The 20094-nt window shown below is 42.7% G+C and overlaps 1 protein-coding gene across 4 annotated transcripts in view; it reads right to left on the reverse strand.

The window, feature by feature from the left end:
* Positions 1–20094, reverse strand: part of ptprua (protein tyrosine phosphatase receptor type Ua) — a 198892-nt gene that overhangs the window by 57215 nt on the left and 121583 nt on the right. For all 4 annotated transcript variants that reach the window (XM_035183324.2, XM_035183323.2, XM_035183322.2 and 1 more), the window contains exons 6-11: positions 19800–19971; positions 17307–17600; positions 11628–11948; positions 8215–8324; positions 5051–5252; positions 465–567 (exon numbers count right to left, since the gene is read on the reverse strand). In XM_035183324.2, coding sequence (XP_035039215.1) covers positions 465–567; positions 5051–5252; positions 8215–8324; positions 11628–11948; positions 17307–17600; positions 19800–19971 — 1202 coding nt within the window. The remainder of the gene's footprint in view (positions 1–464; positions 568–5050; positions 5253–8214; positions 8325–11627; positions 11949–17306; positions 17601–19799; positions 19972–20094) is intronic.

Raw genomic sequence — 20094 nt, forward strand, 5'->3', positions numbered from 1 at the left:
ATGTTCTCTCCAGTTTAGTTTTTTCCTCAAAAGCCAGTGCTTTCTATGTTTTTTCTAAAAACCCAGATTTTTGACTGACACTGATGTGTGGCGCTCGTCACGGTGGCTGGCATGTGGTGTCATTCCAAAGCTCTGTGATGTGATGAGTCAGGTTTCAGCAGAGAAGGAGTGATAATGGTCAAATATTTATTCATGTTTATATTTTGTTAAGTGAGGACAGTCAGCTGTTGAGTAAACCCTTGTGTCCTCATGATCACTGCGACTTTGAAATATTTGAAAGTTCTTGTACAACACTTGAATAAAAATCCTATGTGGCTCTTCATATTCTACTTAAAATGCCATCTGCTGCGCTCAAAGCATTAAGAAGCACTGTACCTTCCATTTCGATGGCAGCTATAAATATCACAGCACGGAGGAGCCCTGAATGAATGCTGGCGTAGGAGTGAGGCGTGTATTAGTTGTACCTGACAGGAGCTCCTCTCCCCAGTGCAGGGCGCAGCAGCACGGTGATGGTGCTCTCTGACTCACTCAGCGGCGAGGGGATGTCTTCATAGTCAAACACCGGAGCTGAGAAAAGAATCGGAGCGGGGGGGAGACCACGGAGAAGAGTTAAGGCAGAGTCAAAGTCGAGTTCAAGTGCAAGAAAAGCAGAATCATTTTTAAGTGCAGTATTTATCCTTCCTTCCTGATAAGCTTTGTTTAGATTCGAGGGTGTAAAAAGCCAAGTAGCTGCACTTGTGCTTGGATATTTAAGTAATTCATCCGACATGAGAAGATACAGTGCGCTATCTTTACTCATTACCGGCCCGTGTCCCCTGTGGACTGCAGTGTGTGGAGGCCTCCCACATTGACTGATGGTGACTAGAAACAGCAGCCAACTACAGAGAGAACAACAGGCCCTTATAATATAATTAGGCTGCACCACCTCAGAAAAGCTCTGGGGACAAAAAGGTTGAGTGTTCCCATCTCTGTTTACAACAGGGAGTGAATTAACTGGAGTATGTAGAGAAGCAAATGGCGATCCTGGTACAACAGATGCACTGAAAGGAAAAGGCTCCAGAATGGAAGTGCAAATGTTTCTGCTTGTGAGGCAGGGGCCTTAGTGCTCGTTGTAAAAATCTGCTTGTGTAACCTGTCATCCGAAAATCACTCACAGGCGTTCGCACACACGGCAGCTGGGGCCTGCATTATACATTGCGGTGTCTCTGACATGTTTCAGCAAGTGCATGTTAGGTGGTTAAATCCAGCATGAATTATGAAAGGAGTAATAGTGCCACATTACACTTTCATGCTTGTGACCGAAAGCCGGCTACCCCGCTGGGCTTTTCTGACTGCACAGCCAGGAGAGAGCATGTGACACCGTCGGCTGAATTGTATATGTTGGCAGCTGTGAGCCCACACAGAGCTTCCTCTAAACTAGGAGGAATGGAGAAAGATGAGAAGAAGGTACAGAGGGTTGTCCATTAACCAAAAGATCTGTGGTTTGATCCCCAGATCCTCCAGTCTGCTTTCTGAAGTGTAAGAGCCCCAAATTGCCCCGGACGGCTGTGCTGACAGTGTGTGAATGGAGTGACAGAAATAGGGCTGCGTATGGAAGCGTAGTATGGGTGAATGGCAGAATATAACTTGGACTGTAAAGCACTTTGATGGATCAATAAAACTGGAAAAGTGCAATATGAATACTGTCCATGCCTGTAGCCACACTCCTGAGGTGGTCGTTTTGGCCTGAACGGTCCACCTGACCAGCGATGATATAACAAACAGCAACGAGTTGATGCACCTCTTGCATAAGGAGCCTCACCTGTACGTGACTTCTACCTCACTGAAATGCTGCGGCTGGCAGGCATGTGTGCGTTGCAGCGCTGCTCCTGCCAGCTGCATCTTTTGACTTAAGTTTGTCTCGGACAATGGCCAAGAGCAATAATAATCATCTATTATTGATGAGACAGTCAGTGATTTTTGTTTACCGTCGCTCAGAGCGAAAGAGAGCGGGAGCACCGGAAAACCAACGCCTTTAGCGTAATGTTTTATGAACGTGGCATAATATGTGTAAAACCTACAGCAGTTTTCTGCTAGAATAATTTTGTAATCTGGATCGCTTTGCTTTAAGGTGAACAATAGTGGGCAAATTCAAACCCAGACACGAGAGGGCATATCTCTCCACCAAGGCTAATGTCCTATCCTGCCATGTGTAAGAAAGAAAGAAAAAATATGAAAATGATCCTCCCGTGTATCCAAAGCCACACAATCCTCAAAATGTAATGGGTTTTTCCTTCGGTGATGCCCCGCTGCGACACAAAATTTCATTTGAGTAGTTTTTGCATAATCCTGCTAACAAATACACATAAAACTAGTCCTAGCTGTTACGAAAAGCTGGCTAAAATGCTAACCATCATAAAAAAGTGTGTTTTCAATCCACTGGATTTTCACATGGATCCGCAAAGAATGTACACACTCATTAACACCAACCCCTAGATATGTGTGAATGTTTCCATCAAGATTCACACGTAATTATCTGAGAGATTAACTAAAATCTACCATATCTCTCAAAGTTAAAGAAAGTAAAAAAAAAAATACTTCCTGGATATGCACCAAAATATAATGGGTTCTTCCCTGAAACATATCCCATCCTTCCACCAAGTTGTGTGGTAATCCATCCAGTAGATGCACATCCTCCTTGGTGGAGGTAACTACTGTCTGGTACCACACCAAAACTAGTGGTCTGACGAGGTCTGATGGTTTGGGAGGCCTGGTGTGGAGTCAGATTCCTGGTCTGCATGATCTTTCAGTCCGCTCCTGATTGTCGGGTATATTCCTTTTGTATTTTGAGGTCTTTAAGTCTGAATGCTTCTATACAGAGGTCACACTCACATGTAATTTTCTATAAACAGTAGCTCACTGTCTGTCTAGCAGCTGTGACCTTACTGATCAGACAGACGGGCATGACAAACAGCAGCTCTGGGGCGGCGTATAGCTCACCAGGTAGAGCTGCCGCCCCAACGAGGCAAGGCCTCAACCCGCAGAGGCCCGGGTTTGATTCCTCCCCCACTCTCTTTCTATCCCCCTTTCACAAGCTTGCTCTGTCATATCCATTAAAGGCAATAAAAAGCCCCAAAAATACATACAAAAATATAAAAAAGGGATCCTTCATAATGCACTTTGGATTGACCTGATAAATAGTCTGCACAACAATTTTAAAAAAGAAGAAAAAAAACAAGCAGCATCTCTGGGACTCACAGTCAACCTCCTTCCAGATTTTTCCACCACTCAAACAGGCATAGTACATAGAATTATGTTTTGAATCCACAATAGCATGGTTCATAGTCATCGAGTTCCTGTGGAGCCCAGCACAGCCACTGCTATTACACCTACGCAGCTCTGCGCGAGAAATCCCAGGTCAAATACACTGCTGCTTGTTTAAGTGGCTTAAATACACTGCAGCAATTAGTGAGTAATGTGGAAAACATAAGAAGCGCCCAATTCAATGAGGTTTGTTTGTACACAAACACAGTCACGAGGTTCTTCAGACTAAATGTCATTTGTCACCTTCCTTAAACAAGTAATCTGAACATTCTGACACCCTTATCTATAGTTTTGAATGTATACATGTGATCATCTGCTGATATATACAGAGCAGGTACCTAAACTAATACACCTGTACAAGTTAATAAATCATGCCATTAAAATCCAAAACCCTTTGTGCGCATGATCTACTCTCTAATTAATAAATAGTGTGCAATACAGCAACCACAGTGTGATTAATTGTTAACAGCAGTTGACAATTAGTCATATGTTTGAGGCACAACCCACAGGCTCAATCTGTATACCCATGCATCTCTGTATTTATTATAATGAAACCTATGAATTGTTTAGAATATAGGACAAAATGTTGAATGTCCCAACATCTGACGGTCTTCTGCACAATATATGGGGGTTTATGAGGTTCAATCCTCAGTCATCCCCATCTGCATGCCGAAGTGTCCTTGGGCAAGATACTGAACCCCTAAATGGCCCCTCGTAGATGTTGAATGCACAAATTGTAAGTCGCTTTGGATAAAAAGCATTTGCCAAATGACATGTAATGTAATGTCACCAACTACCAGTAGATGTTAGCACGTGTTAGTGGTGGTGGTGACAATATGTAATGCCCACATCCACCAACATCTCCCAGTCTCGGGCTTACTCCTACTGACCACTCCTGGTCAGTGGAGGAGGCCCTCTCTCAAACATTAAGTATGACTTAACAAGATGCTCCATACTCCTCATTCTAACACAAGCAACAGGCTGATCTTCTGAGATTTCCCATCTAACACGTAGCCTCAAATTATAATTTATTTATTCCCTCTTAATATGACTATATTTTTATAATCTCCGATTGTCTTTCCCCTTTCAGTTGCCGTAATACTCTGACGTACAAACTCAACCCTCTGAGAAACAAAACTCACAATGACTTGGCAACTTGGGAACATAAAGCCTGCAGATCTCCATTTGTAGAAAACTGTGTTGCACATTCCCCACGGGCACATTTTCAAGTCTAATCGCAAGATCCATCGCGCCAACCTTTTCACCCCACATACACTGCTTCTGTAATGTCTGAACTGCTGCGTCGCCTTTGAATAATAAACAGACTCCGGTGTTTGTTAGCTGAACAAAGCCCAACCATTTTCACTGTTCACTTCAATTTGAGTCTGCATCAAACAATGGTAATGAAGGTCTAAAAGCAGATGGCTGCAGGAAAATGAAGATAATTTGTATAATCTAAAAGTACATGCGTCATTTAATCAAGAGCTCTTCAAAAGGAGGGGATTACAAGTCATTACTTCTTTGTTATAGTCTCTAAATGCTTTGAGTGGGTACACGTTGTTGTTTTGGGGGAAAAACAAGACTTTTTGTTTTCTTTGAAGTGTTGTAGTCACAATAACTGAATTCTGCTTATATAAAATACAACCCGTTGTGTCCACACCATACTTTGACCCTTATTCAACTCAAACTCCACACAGGCACAATTAAACCAAGCACAACAACTACAGCAGTCAGCACAAGGCCTCACCTGAGATGTTGGTGGTGATCTCGGTGAGTGCCGTCTGGCCGAACCCCTTGGCGGTGCGGGCGCGGACTGACACCAGGTAGGTGGTTCCAGGATGCAGGGCAGAGAACATGTGGTAGGTCTCGTTCCTCAGCTTGGACACCGTACGGCGAGGACCCGGCACATTAATGCCCGGGTCTGACGATTCGATGCTCTGGTAGCTGATCTGGGAATGGGGAAAAGATGTCACTGGATTAAAACCAGACAAAGTGTCTTCAGCCGGGCTTTGAGCTAAATGCTAACACCAACATGCTCTCGCTGACAAATCTTACAAGCTGATCACTGAACACAAAATACAGCTGCGGTTGATAGGAATGTTGTTAGTTTTGTAAGTACTTAGATACAGTTTAGACCTGATGGTGGCGCTAGACCAAAAGTCACCAAAATGTTCACAACTCATCCCGAGGAACACATAATATCTGGACAAAATTTCATACAGCGTCAAAACATTTCACTTGAAAAATGCAAACCTCAAGGAAGCTCAAAATCGAACGTCACCAAAGTCGTTAGAATTCATTGTTTTAGAAAAATCAATGTGTAAAAGTCAATCTGGTACATTCAGATATTTCCAAGCTGTTGGTATGAGATGACAGGTTGTTATATCACCACAGTTGCCAGGATTCACCCTCTGGGGATCACGAATATGTACAAAATCCCATGGCAATATTTGTTTAAATATTTCAGTCTGGAGTGTGTTGGAATTGGGTCAATGTAAGTATTCCCCAATATACCATAATTAGGGCAGAACTAATCTCACTGTATAAAACAGATAGAGCAGATAGAGCATCTGTGATATAAAGCAAAGAGATGTCTTACCACCGCCAGATCTAATTAATCTTAGGCTGCAGTTAGCTGCTGATAATCAGACTCAGGTACATTCGGTTTCATATTCTTCCTCCGCAGCACTGTTGGCCTGATTTTACACAGTTTTCTGGATTAGTTGATAAAGTAAAAGTGAATAAACACAACAATGACTGACGATGACAAGTATGACTGAAGACCAGCGTGATGATGTTGTTTTTTGTTGCCAGTTGATAAATGTGAGCCTGTAAATCAAGATTTGTAAAACTGAGGAAATCAACCGGGCCGGTTATAAAATGGCCAATTCTTCATACTGGTGGCGTGTCCTCAGCCATTTTAATTTGAACGTGTTGCTTTCAGGGCGGCGAGGTGGCTCACTTGGATGGACCCCAGCGACCCTGAACAGGATAATCACTTTCTAAAATAGAGGAATAAATGGATGGGTGACATACTGTGTGCGTTATTGATTAACTCATAAAGGGACTGCAGGACATGGCGTATGGAGGACAAGATGATTGCTCCTGGTATATTAACTGCTCGCTTTTTTATTATTTATTAACTTTTCAATAAAGTAGCTCATTCTCATTCCCCCCGCAACCCCCATCCATCACCACAGGTTCCATACTGTTACGGCGAATCAAAGTCATTTATGTGAATTTAATAAGTCCCCTTTTAACTGCAGATTTAAACTCATCCCAGATATACTGTAATACTGAAGCATTTCTATTGAAATACAAGCAGGGTCAAAATAAGTTGTGTTTTTACTTTTTTGTCCGAATAGGTTTTCCAGGTAAGCTTATAAACAAAATGGAGCCATACAAGGCACATGACACATCCTATTGTACATGTAGTGATAATAAACAAAAAATAGAAATAACAAAGGCCCTATTTTGTTGAAATAAATATTAAAGAAAGCTAGTGAGCTATACTGAATATGTTGTTTAACGCTGAAACATGGTCCCATGCCCCTCCAGACTTTAAATGGTAAATGGTCTGTATTTTTAAAGCACTTTTCTAGTCATTATGACCCATTCACACACAGATTCAAACAGTGCATCCATAGGCAGCTCTTATTACATGAGGGGCCATTCAGGGTTCAGCATCTTGCTCAGTGACACTTTGGCATGCAGCTTTCTGGTTGGAGGACGACCGCTCTACCCCTCAGCCACAGACGCCACTTTAACAATCCTGTGTGCTTTATATAGTTTATATAAATAGTTATATAATATATACTTATATAATAGTTAGTAATAGTTTATTCAGATTCACTGTTTTGTATATGACGTATAAACCAGGCTCACAGCAGAAAAACATTATTCTGTTCATAACAGCATTTTAGCTTCCTACCCTGAGTGTGATGTCAGAGGAAAATGGCCGATGAGTGAATGTGGTCTATTGGCACTGAGGAGAATGTTGGTGTCACTGTTGCTCATTTCGGAAAAAGAAGCTCAGCTCTACTAACTGGGTGATTGGCCAATAGAAGTTTGTGAAATAGTTCAAACCCACCATGAAGCTCTGTGCTTGTAAACACAGTGTAATTTGTCAAGGTTGTGTAAGATGCAACGACAGCAACAGAAATGGCAACAAAACAAATATGAGGTGAAATATTCTCACCAGATTTTTGAGGCTTGATCATTGATTTGAAAACTCCTGTGTTGTTCATGCTCTATTTAAAATCCTGTGCATCAGTAATTCGCTTTTCAGGAGTCAATGCACTTGTGTGTGGACCAAGGTTACAGCATCACCCGATTCTCTCCCTAGTTCCTCATTTCCCAGTCTTCTGCTTATGAATGTAATGTGGCGACTGTGTGTTAAGCCATAGCGGGTCTTCACATCTACTTAAAGAAAGCAGCTCCAAAACCAATGTTACAAAGGTCCACGGTTAATAGGGGGCCATCAATAATTAATTAGAAACATTTAAAGTTGCCCCCTAGTGGAGGTATCTCTTAGGCAAATAGTTAATTAGAATGGCTGTCCCCCATGTAATTACAGCCTGAAGTCTATGCCTAAGCTTCATTACCATAGGAACATGTACAGTAAATCCCATAAACTATGAAAAGTGGGTCCTCCCCGCTCTAGAGGCTGAAGCTCATGTGTGCCACGAGCATTTGGGCAAGAAAGAGTGATAACAAGCCTGGGGAGAATCAACGAGGGGGCAGCCAATGCAGAGGTGACTTCTCCTGGATCTAAGTCCTTTTAGTGAAGGAGGATGACTAATATAGATATTGGCAATAACATCCGGCACCTGTGTGGGATTAGTGTGGGATTCAAAGGCAAGCGTATATTCTGGGTTGAAGATTTTGAGCAGGGCTAACAAGGCAACCTACCTCGTACTGCGTGATGAGACCATTGGGCTCAATGGGCTCCTCCCACTTCAGGAAGATCATGTCGTCGAGCGGGGTGAAGGTCAGGGACTCTGGAGCGATGCCGCCAGGAACTGCAGCAGGAAAAGAAAGGAAAAAAAACTTCTCAGAAACAAACACTCCGCTCCAGTCTCAACTTAATGGACTCTTGTGCAGGCATGCCAAGGGGTGAAAAACACCTCTGACAGAACGAAAAAGCACCAGGGCCAGGGAGGGGGCGAGAGAGAAGGCACACAGAGGCGGAGAGGACTGGAGGTGATGAAAAGATGAAACTGTGGACCAGCTTGTTCCCAGCCCTCAGGATGAATTGAGATTCTGGCTTCTACTGTCTGATAACGGAGCACCGTGTCTTGGAGGATGACAGTCGATTTTTCTTCTTTAGCACCTCACTGACAAACAAACAGCAGAGTAATCCAACCTGTGAACTGCCTGCGCACCTCTCTGCATTTTTTGGCCTAATGGGATGCATCTTATTAAAAGAGGACAGCTAGGTTTTGAGCGCCTGCAGTGCAGGACACTTTAAGTGCCGAGAATGAATAATGAGTTCCCGCTGGGCTGTTGGCTCTCGTGCCTTCTGGTAACACTCGCTGTTAACATGTCATGAAATGAGAAATAAAACTCTCTAAATCTGAGAGAGTCATCTTAAATAACATGTAACTGTGTCTGATAATTCTATGCAGCAACGTGGAAAAAGTTCTATCAATAGGATTTGAAGTAGCAGAGAGTGCTTTCTCTGTTTCCATGGCAAGTAACTGAAGTTGGGATGGATAATGAGAGACTGTAGAAGATGTCCGTCTGATATAATTCCAAAACAAACCTGGCTGCATCTATATTGATTGAATCATATTTCCATGATAACATGTAGGAACACTCAGCAAGATGGAAAAAATGAAAGCTCAGGCAGAATGATGTCCTGAACACAGTCATGTCTTACATAATGCACCACAAACACCTTCGCATGTTCCCTCTCTGTTGAAGGAGCTTAATCATGGAATTCAATGTAAGTATTGACTGCTCCTAAGAGAGGTGTCATTAAAAAGAAAACAAAAGATCCAATTTGCTCACTTTTAAAAAGGCCACATTATTTGCATCCTGGCCTTTATTTTAATAGTTTAGGTCATAATTTGTTTGAGATAAAACCAGAAAAACAACAGCAGCAATCATCCCTGGTGAATAAATTTAGCCTATCTGTTAGTCTGGTGGGTATGGACATAAAAAATAAGTGCTCCACTCTGTTGGCCTCACACTGGGCAGGTAAAAGTGAGCATCTCTATTTATTCCACCCATTTGTCTTCTTTCTAGTCAACACCTTTCAACTACATTATCTATAATGCAACTCAACCGGTGACAGTGACGAATTTGAATAAACCCTGATTTTTTAACTCAACATTGAAAAATAGTGGGTGAAAATGAATTACTGAACATTTGAAGAGTTGAAGGAAAAAATTCGAATGCATAATTTCAATTAAAAAACTAAATCTGCGACCGTCATTTAAATTTTCAGGTTTACGTCCATATAACTCATCTCTAACTCCACACCCTCAGTTTTTCTTTTTTCTTTTTATTTCAGACTGGCAGTCTTTAGATGGCCACTCAAGTGATGTGAGAGAGAATCTGATCCGTCCAATGTAAATTATAATCGGAGTATTACACAGTTATATTCAATCGATTGTGATAATAACATTACTCTGGACAGTGATTTCTATTTTATCTATGTTCTACAACGGTAATAGTTAATTTTTAAAAAATGATCTAAATTTACAATGCATTTCTTCTCAGGAGGTTCCACTGGGACGGTCAGACTCAAAAATCTGTGTTTGAATTTTACTCCTTCTCCGCGGCTGTTGTTTAACTTCGTTTTAAAAGTAAAGTTTTCTGACCTGCAGTGTTTCCTTTTTACAACCTGCATGATCGTCTGACTGCTCTTGTTTCTCGCCCTCGCAGGTTTCTGTTCAGTGACGTCCCTGTGTCCAGCTTTCACCTACTAGCTTGACCCAGGTTGAATTTTACTTGAACATATCCAGAGAACATGCCGGTGTCTTTGACTCTTTTCTTGTCCTGAAATAGTTTGCTTGCTCTTTCACATTGACAGTGTGTGTGTGTGTGTGTGGGGGGGGGGTGTGGAGATGTTGTAGGAGACAATATCAAACTTCTACGGCTTGTCTGTCTGCATCAGAGGCTGAGATGGAGGCAGGCAGAGAATCCTGGTGGAAAATCCGGCTGTATCCATGAATCCCTGACAGCCGAATCCTCTTCCGCCAAGCAGTGGGGACACAGTGTAAGCAAAGCGCTACACCGGTGTTTGATTGTTGAGCCCAATAGGAAACAGGCAGGAGGAACTGTCACCGGCTGCGGTTCAATTACGGTAGTTGTGAAGGTGATGGCGGCTCTCCGTGTGACAGGAGGATTGGGGACTGTCAGGCTGTCAGACTAGTTTTTCACCGGTCCAAAAGCAGAACTTTCCACTGACACTCAAATATCAAGTGTGGAGGGAAACAATCGGAACTCCTTTTTTTCTTTTTCTCTCTTTTTAACTTGTCACAGTCAAATCTGATGAATAAAATTAAAACAAAAAAACTACATTCATGTTATTCCATTTATGTAAATGCATTTCCTTTCGGCCCCTAGGGCTGCGATGAGTAGGTGTAGTTATTTAAGTGCACTCTTTTTCCATATCTCCTTCACTGCTTGGTATTTTCAAGTGTTGTTGTAAAATTGAATGTAAAACAACATTGCATCCTTTAGGAGCTACTAAAATGCATTATGAAGATGTAATTAAAGAAATCCTGTCAGTTTCATATCATGGCTGTCATTCGTGCTCACACTCTTCACCGGGTCAAGAATATCCCTATAAAAGTCTTGCTTATTATATATAACAATAAGTGTGTGACCTTCTGGACTTGCACTCTCTGTTCATTTGCATTAGAATGGGTCTATTCCGCTGACGTACACAAGAAAATGTTAATACGAAGATAAGCAAAATCGTTTCCCCGTAATGCTACAGGCCACAGCCCGAGCTGATTATTGCTCCACTGGTCCCCATTTAAAAGGCTGATCTTCCATTTAGTTAGGCTCATCCAGCTTATACTTTGTGAGTCAATATTTGTGTTTTTTCCGCTGGTGCTGGATGACTAAAGGCATGTATTCGTGTAAGCAGTACACAATAATTATCTGTGCATGAAGGAGCATGCAAAGATAGCTAGAAGTTCTGAAGCCTGAGCTGAGTGAGTACGACAAGACAGAGTTTCATACATAAAATATACCCCTGTTCTGCATAATGAGTTGTGTGGGGGGTAAAGCACGCAGGCCTTGTTTTGACAAACCCCTGCATCTTCTTGTCCTGCTCTTCACTGAGTAAAACAAAACCGCCCACTCACTGTCTTCTTCGGTCTGGAAGGTGACCTCTCTGCTCTCCTTCTTTCCTTCAGGGTTGGCCAGCGCCAACCGGACGTGGACGGAGCGGAAGGGCGGCAGGTCCCTCAGCGTGAAGTGAGACGTGTTGCGATCCACTGACAGGCACTCTCTGACGGTGGCGTTGTTCCCTCCGCTGCCTCCTGTTGGCATGGAGTAGCGGTAGCATAGGGACAAAGTGTAGGTGTGACAACGCGTGAGGTTGTAGCCAAGGTGCTCCCACTGAAGGGCCAGCAGCCGCGGCTGGATCTCTGTGGCCGTCAGACCCCGCAAGGCACGCATGGGCTCTGGGAAGGGCAGAAAGCAGAAGTTATACAGGGCAAACAGGGAGCTCATATTTAACCAAAAGCATCAGAGAAGTAATGTGACGAAGAAGCACAGTGTTCCTCAGTTCTTCTAAAGTAAAGAGAATATTAAAGCTACTTTTGGACAAAGTTGGTAAATCAATTTGTATACTGTGAAGAGAGTATAATAAAAATGAGAATTAGGCTTACGAACTGGGTTTTTTACAAAATGCAAGAGCCACATTGTTTATTCAAAATTAGTGCTGTATACCACTTAGTGTTTATGTATGAAGACCATGAGATCTGGTCAATAGCTAGACACTGAGTTGCTAATGAATGACGGTTAAAAATGACCTTCTAAGCAATTAAAATAATACAATTATATCTAGGCAATTAGAAATGATCTGGTTTAAAAAGAAAAATCACTTGGGGACAGTGGAACAAGTTGGGAACAGGTTTTAAATAGTTTGTTGTCCTTTTTACCTCTGTTTTGGTCTCCACCTGAAGAAATATCTGTATTTAGCTGCTAAATCATAGTCCAACACGATGATCAACAACTCGTCACTATAACTGTATCTATCTTCTGTTCTGCTGAGCAGGTAGTGTAGTGAACAGTGGGTTTCTCAGAGCTTTCTCTTTGAAAACAACTGCCTGTTGCTGGAAGTGAGGCACATGAGAGTATGAACCAAAACACTCTGGCAGCAAAGAGCTAAAACATGATAAAACCTTACACACAGAGGAAGCAAATAAGGGTTCATATCTACATGTGACATGAACCATGTAATCATCAACATAACTTTTAAATGTTTTTACATTTATCTGTCATAGCAAGTTGACCCACAAGTTGAAGTTAGAATGCCCTGGTAAGACTGAGCATGAGATGGATGCTTGGATTGGTGCGGTGTCTGCACTTATGTAAGTAATCCACTGGTTGACTGGGACTCCAACCACCTCCACTGGTCATGAGCTTAGACCCAAAGAGCTCACAGATGAAAGTGGTCAAAACTAATATCGTTTTCAGGGGGCCACATGCTCATCCTGAGGTGCAGGGTGAGGATTTCCACATATCCTAATGGAATATGGGGCAGAGCCACTGTTCCTTTACAGTGAATATCGAGCCTTCTGAAGTGCTTCAGACTAATCCGGATGTTTCCCTGGGGAAGTAATCTGGCCACCTCCAATTGGCAGGAGCCCCAAAGGCAGACCAAAGCATGCTGGAGGGACCAAATATCCTACGGGAACAAATGTCTGGCTATTTTTCTGCCGCTACCACCTGGACATCGATAAAGTCAAGAAAATGAAAAAGAAAAACACGTGATCAGTTCATTTCTAGTCGGAGGTTGTGGAGTTTCCTCTTGCTGCACAATTTTGTGATTTATGCTGACAAGTGTATTTTTACTTAAAAGTCTTATCCGGTACAGCTTTAAAGAGGAATGCTGATATGAAGAAGAAGAAGGAGACGGCAACAGTGAAAAGCTGGAAAAAAACTAAATCTATATATCCTACATTGTAAAATTATACATCCCTTCCCTTCCCAATGTGAATGAGATTGAGTAGGAGACCAGTGCATGGTCCTGGCAGAAAATGATATGTAACCGGACGATGCCTAATTACTGCTGTCATGTGTGAACCCTGTGAATACACATGCCCGTGTCCCTGTCATGCAAAATGTCCGGTTTCAAGCACACGGGGGGTTATTTCTGCCCCGTAGCCTGGCCTGTACTGCTGAGACACCAGCTAAACCAAGACGAGGGCGATTCCTTCATTACAGCACGGACAGGCAGTGCAGAGTTGCTTGGGGGGAGCTGGACAGAGAAAAGAAATAGCTAGGGCCCTGCTGCATCACTAAACATAGATCAGAGCTGCTACGTTTATTAACGAGGCAATGTCATCGAGGAGACATCAGTTCAGAGGGGACAGAGATGAGACGCAGAAGGAAATGTTTTAGAAGTCCTTGCTGATTTGAAACATGTTTGCTCTTCCCCAAAGGGTTCGACGGGCATAGTTGGGGTGATTTGTGTTTTCACTGCTGATACCGATGCGAGCTAAAGCCTTTTCAGAGAACAGCATCAATCAATCATACAATAAAAAGGCATCATACCGGTCATGTCAAAGGTGCTTGAGAATAAGTCAGTGTGTTTCTGCTTTTCTTTTTTTTTTAACAATGTCCGCCGCGAATAGCAGTCTAATCCAGCTAAAACCAGGCCAGCCACCAGAGGCTCGCTGACTGAGTGCTCAGTTTCTGCTCCAGACACCATTACTCATCATTACAGCAGCACCGCAGCGGGCTCTGTCCTGTCCTCTCCACCCTCCAGTCCTCCACCAGTCCTGCCCCACGCTGACATTCAGCTCGATTAGCCTAATCAGAGGGATTAGCCAGAGGCAGAGGGGGCGAAGGAGGGATAGGGGGAGTCCGGACAAGAGATGAGCCGGGGAAGAGGGAAAGATGAATGAGGGAGCGTCCCCATGGGTCTGCACATTTCTTCTCATCCTCCTCATCTTTAACAGCTGCCTCAGTGAGCTGCCACCGAGGCCTGTCCCTCCCGCCAGGAGCGATGCTGGAATTATGATGGACTATCAGCGAACACCCTCACACTTACCACTGAAACCACATGGGGCTTTGACTGCTGACACTTGTTCTTCAGAATGGGTTTCTGAGCGTGGGAATGTATGGAAATCTAACTTCTAATGTTGATGGAAAAATAATCATAGTAATTTTTTCAAAGTCTAGCAAGGTAAATCCACCTCACTGTTAAAAGAACGCAGACTCAGGGATCAACTGAATACCTTTGACAGCACCAAGCGAATCAAGGGTTTTTGTGGTACTTTTGTAGTACTTTATTGTAGTAAGAATGATTCAAGTTTACTATTATTTATGTTGGATCTTTGGTCATATTTTCTTTTTTACCAGATATGAAGGAATTGTACTCGCAGTAACTACTGAGATCTGGGAACATGGTGTCATTGCCACAACAAAGGCAGACAAGGCAGGACAGTCAGACTGGTTGTAAACAAACCAACAGTTATGATCTAAACCACTTTATTTCAAGGTCAAAATGAAAGTGAGCGCACCTGAAACGTTGCTATTAATCTCTTATTGCACTTTTAATCTCCCGTAGAGCTGCAGCAACTGTGAGGCTTTATAAATCCTCTTTGATCATATGGTGATGAATAAGTTAATGAGTGTGATATTAGTGTTGCTACATGGGAGCGTTGGCCAAAACAACAAAAATATGTGTTTAAGAACTCTGCTAATGGAATTAGTATTTACATCCAGGTGCCTGCAGATGTCCTGCTGATTTCCGTGGCGATGTGTGGTGTTGCTGCTGTTGGATGTATTATTGCTCTCTCTCTCTCTGTGTGTGTGTGTGTGTAACGCATGGTGTTACAGAGGAAAAGCACAGCCATACGTGCCTCCGTTCAGCCGTCCAATCACTTTTCAGGCACAGAACCCTTAAATTCTGATGTTGCAAAAGAATCTTTGGAAGAGTTGACAAAGCCTTTTTTTTTTATAGCTATTTTAAGAATATCTAGGCCTGCAGAGGACTGGCATTACACAGTGAACACAACCAATTTTCAGCAGGAACTCCTACAAACAACAAATCTTTCCACCAGAGCAGGATGCTGCAATCATGTAGAGTCTTACACAGAGTACCTTTCAGGAGAAGCACAGGAGGCCGTAAAGCTATGGTACTGGAGTGGCACGTCCGCATTCACATTGTTCGTTTGCCATCCGAACCGGGCCTCTGTGTTGCTGAAGCAACCCTTGACAACAGCGCTATAGGTCTATAGTCCTCTGCACCAATTTAGTAACGACTGTCCAAAAAAGAAGGAGTCTCACTGTTAACTAAAATGCTTTCCTGTGACACATTAGGAAGATGGACTCGTCCAGAGTTTTGTGTCACGGGGCTCCTGCTGTCTGATGCTTTCTCCCAAGGTATAAAGCTTCCGATCTGAGCAGTGGGAGTAGACAGGGGGTGGGCGAGTGGAAGACACTGACAAGAGTGGATCAAAGGGCGGTGTAGGTGACAGGGGTGTCATGCCGTCTACTTGACAGAGCGATGGGGGGGCCTTTTTCCACCAGATGACTCACACTGCGGCTAAAATGCAGATGAGAGGTAGTGGGAAGACCCTGCCCTCTGCACACACGTCATGACTTCGAAAATAGGAACCTTAATACTTCACGAGCTCCTGAATTAGTCTTTCTCCAACAGCCAGGTTCACATGTAGCGCTTCAACCATGAATCTTCACACATCATGTGTTGCTTTTCACAGATTTTGCACAATCCTCGTCTTGCATGTAAATGACTGTAGATGAAAGCATGCCGCAATTCTTCATAGAGATATGAGTTTTTATTAGAGGTAAACCCAGGATAAACAGACCCCTTCACACACCTAACGTGCTGCGATGACAACAAACACCTTTTGTTCTCAGTGGTTGCGTCAAAACAGTTTGATGCGGCTCGCAGCTGCAGCTCAGACGTCAGGTGAGTCTCGGAGCATCAGAGCAGGAGCAGACTGTGAAAACATTGTTTCCTGTACGTGTGAACTGCAGGAGGAAGCAGGTGGTCTTCTGTTTGTTGTTCTGCGCGTCTGTTGACTGGCGTCATAATAACTCATCAAAAGTTTGACTACACTTTCTATTTAGGGCTGAGACACTTCCTCTGATATTGATTTAGTCGTGTGTGATGTATTGAAAGAGTGCAGCTGGTTAACAAACAATTAATTAATTGACAAATAAATTCATGAATAATAACAAAATCATAAATCAGTAAAGAACTGAAAAACAATCATTTTGTAATTTTGATTACACATTTAGCTCAGTTTATACTTCCTTCATTGACAGACTTTTGGCATCTGTGTCTCTGTGGTTAAACAAAACATGCCAGATATTGTTTTATTTAGGAAAATCTGGGCAAGCGAGTTAGTTGCCGTCATATCCACAGCTTGGATAATGGAGATTGTTCTAAGAATATAGGACAATTATTTGGTAGTGACGACTAAGACTGTAGCAGTGTTAACGTCACATTGAGGCAGCACTTGAGCACAGGGCTGCTTTGGGATAAATGCTTACAACAGAGGCCAACATATTTTCAGTAACTAAGGTAACTCTTAGTGCAGGGGTGGAGCTTAGTATGTATACAATTTAAACTGTAGACTTCCCAGTGTTAGTTTTCTCCTCTCCTGCCTTTTTCACCAGGCCATAATGTGAAAAAATCGATTAAACTCTCGCCTGCCGAGGTTTACCCCAACCACTGAGATGATTTCTGCTGCCAGAGCAGCCCTGCCTCTGCGTTGGCGTCTGAAGTTGTGATTTGCCTCACTGCCATGGAGGATGATTCAGTGCTCGGTCTGACTCACCTGCACACTTGGTCCTGCTGATCAGAGGTGGCCCTGGTGCTCCGGTGCCCCCCTCCCCAGGCCGAGTGAGCAGGACACTGATGCGGTACTCTGTGTCTGGCTCCAAATGCCAAACCTTATAGGTAAGCGAGCCCACACCGTGAGTCTCAGTCAGCGTCGACTGGCTGGCGCGATACTGGATTTCCCGCCGGATGACTGGTCCATCCCCCACGATGGAGTTGGTGTTGAGCTGGATGATGAGATAGGTAGGCCCTGCCCGCAGGAGCTGAGGGGGTGCAATCGGTGTCGGGGGCACTGCAATAAAGATCATGTCAAGAATGTCAGTACATATTTAATGTATAATCCTATGAGAATAAAGTATTTGGCACTGTTTATAAGATGTATTACTCAGTAACACAATGAAAATCTGTCCTTGAACACTGATGAAAAACAATCAAACTGCCATTTTCAGCACAAAACAACCACATCATGAGCAAAGGAGAAGTCAAGGATTCCTGTCATGGGGTGTCTCTTTTTTGTTTTATAGTTTCAATAACATTATTTCTGCTCCGGTAGAGCAAAGAGTCATAAAGGTCTTTTAATTACATCAGGACTATGAGCGAGAGCGAGAGAGACTCTTGAATACTGCAAAGTGTAAGTGATCTCAATGACGTTGAATAAGAGCTTATTTGGATGGATCGTTGCAAAACTATTTCCTCTCTCCCTCTCTCTTTTGTTTAACCCACAAAGAAAATAACCCATAAGTGAACAAAATAAATGTGTGTCACGTTTTCATCAGCTTAATCATTCGTTGAGTATTTCTCTGCAGGATCTTGAGCTACAGCAGCTCAATCTGCCCAGAGTCGCTGCTTGTTTGACAGGAAACAGCTTTACAGTGTACATTTATATACAGTGTTTTATTTAACGTTTTGGTATCAATAAAGACAATAGATATGTTGTTTTAAGAGCCAAAAACCAACCAGTATAGTTTTATGTCTCTCTCACACTTTTCTCTGGCACTGGTTCAGGGTGTTCTGAGTCCTCTGTTAGCCTCTCTTCTGATTGGCTGACTGCTTTCAGAGTGACTCATGGCTCGGATAAGCACATGTAACAGTCTGCAGTCTCCTGCTGATTCATTTTATCATCTCCCTTGGTGAACGCTCTTGACTAACACAAACGTAACATGTGGTGTTCCTCAAGGCTCCTGTGTTTACTCTATTTACAACCATTAGAAAGTATCGTAAGAAAAGAAAAAGCTTCACTTATCATCTAGTAACATTTGGCCGAATGACAAAGTGGCTCGATGCATTTATCATATCTAACTTTGGATGTCACATAATTTATTGCATTTGAGCAAATATAAGACTCAGATTAATATAAGAGTAAAGGTCCAGAGAGAGAAACTGAGCATTTACTTACAAAAATAAACCCTGCTTCTATACCCTGATTTAAATTTTAAATCTCATCAGTCATCTTACTAAAACTGCTTTATATCGCATAAGAAATAATGCTAACAGGCATGCTTTTATCACTGTCATGTTTGATTACTGTAACACTCTCCTCTGGTCTTACTAAGAAAGATAAACAAGCTACAGATCATTGATGGTGCAGCAGCATGTTGATGAACCAAGACCAGAATGAGTCCACATATCTAACCTGTCAGATATCCTTTTACTGGTGTTAAACTCACTCAATAAACCAGCGCCTGAATACTTGTCTGACATGCTTTTAACATTTGCTCCCTGTAGATCACTTTTGTCCTCTGACACCGGCCTTTTAGTTGTTCCCAGGGTGAGGATAATGAAATACAGAGAAACAGCAGTTAGTGTTTATTGTCTGCGCCTCTGGAACAGCCTGCCACAGGAGCCAAGGGCATCATAATCTGTAAACACCTTTCAAAGGAATCTTAAACATTCCCTTTTAGCTTAGCACTCCCTTACAGCTTTTGAATGTACTTTATTAATAATATTATCAGTATTATCATTCTTTTACTTCATTTGAATTTTCACTGATTTCCTTATGCATCCTTTATTTTTGTATTTTTATTGAACCAGTGGTGCTGTGTGTCGGTTGTCTGTTCACAGTCTGTTGTTTGTCCGCTGCTGGCGGCGCAGCTGCTGGTAGATCTACTGCCTTTCCTTCAATAAAAGTCGGATTATGTCCTAAACTAAATACCAGGACACTACGGTATAAAGACGTGCATCTTCCGGTCTGTCGATAACAATCAAAGCCCCGTTAGAACAAATGAATGGATTCAGAAAGTGAAACGCTGGAGTTTCTTTATTAATATGAATGAGCTGAATAATAATTATACATAATATTAAGATAGTAAGAGTCAGTTAAACTTAGTTTGACCGGACACATTTTTTTTACTTTACTGATTGCATGGACAAGATAGCCACTAAGACATGATGTTATATCTATGTAAATAAGCACTCTGAAACATCACAAGAGAATATTTCCCAAAATGTTGAAATGGTTCTTTGGCCTGAATGTTTCCTAAATGTAGCTCACCTCTGACAATGAGCTCCCCAAAGTTGGAGACGGCAGCACCTTTGGGGGACAGGGTGACACAGCGATAGAGATCCTGCTCCCCACGTTGTGCCTCCACCTGGAAAGTCGCCATCAGCCTCTTGTGGCTCAGCCGTGACAGCAGAGACGTGTCCAGCACCACACCATTTCTCCGCTGACAACCAGAACAGAGAGAGAAATAAGCACATCAGAAATGAGCACACCAGCATGACCACATTCAGGTGAAGTCTATTCAGGTGATTAAATATGGGTGGCAGGCTGAGAAGCAGACAGGAAG

Source organism: Hippoglossus stenolepis, chromosome 17 (assembly GCF_022539355.2).
Source record: "Hippoglossus stenolepis isolate QCI-W04-F060 chromosome 17, HSTE1.2, whole genome shotgun sequence".
NCBI lineage: Eukaryota > Metazoa > Chordata > Actinopteri > Pleuronectiformes > Pleuronectidae > Hippoglossus > Hippoglossus stenolepis.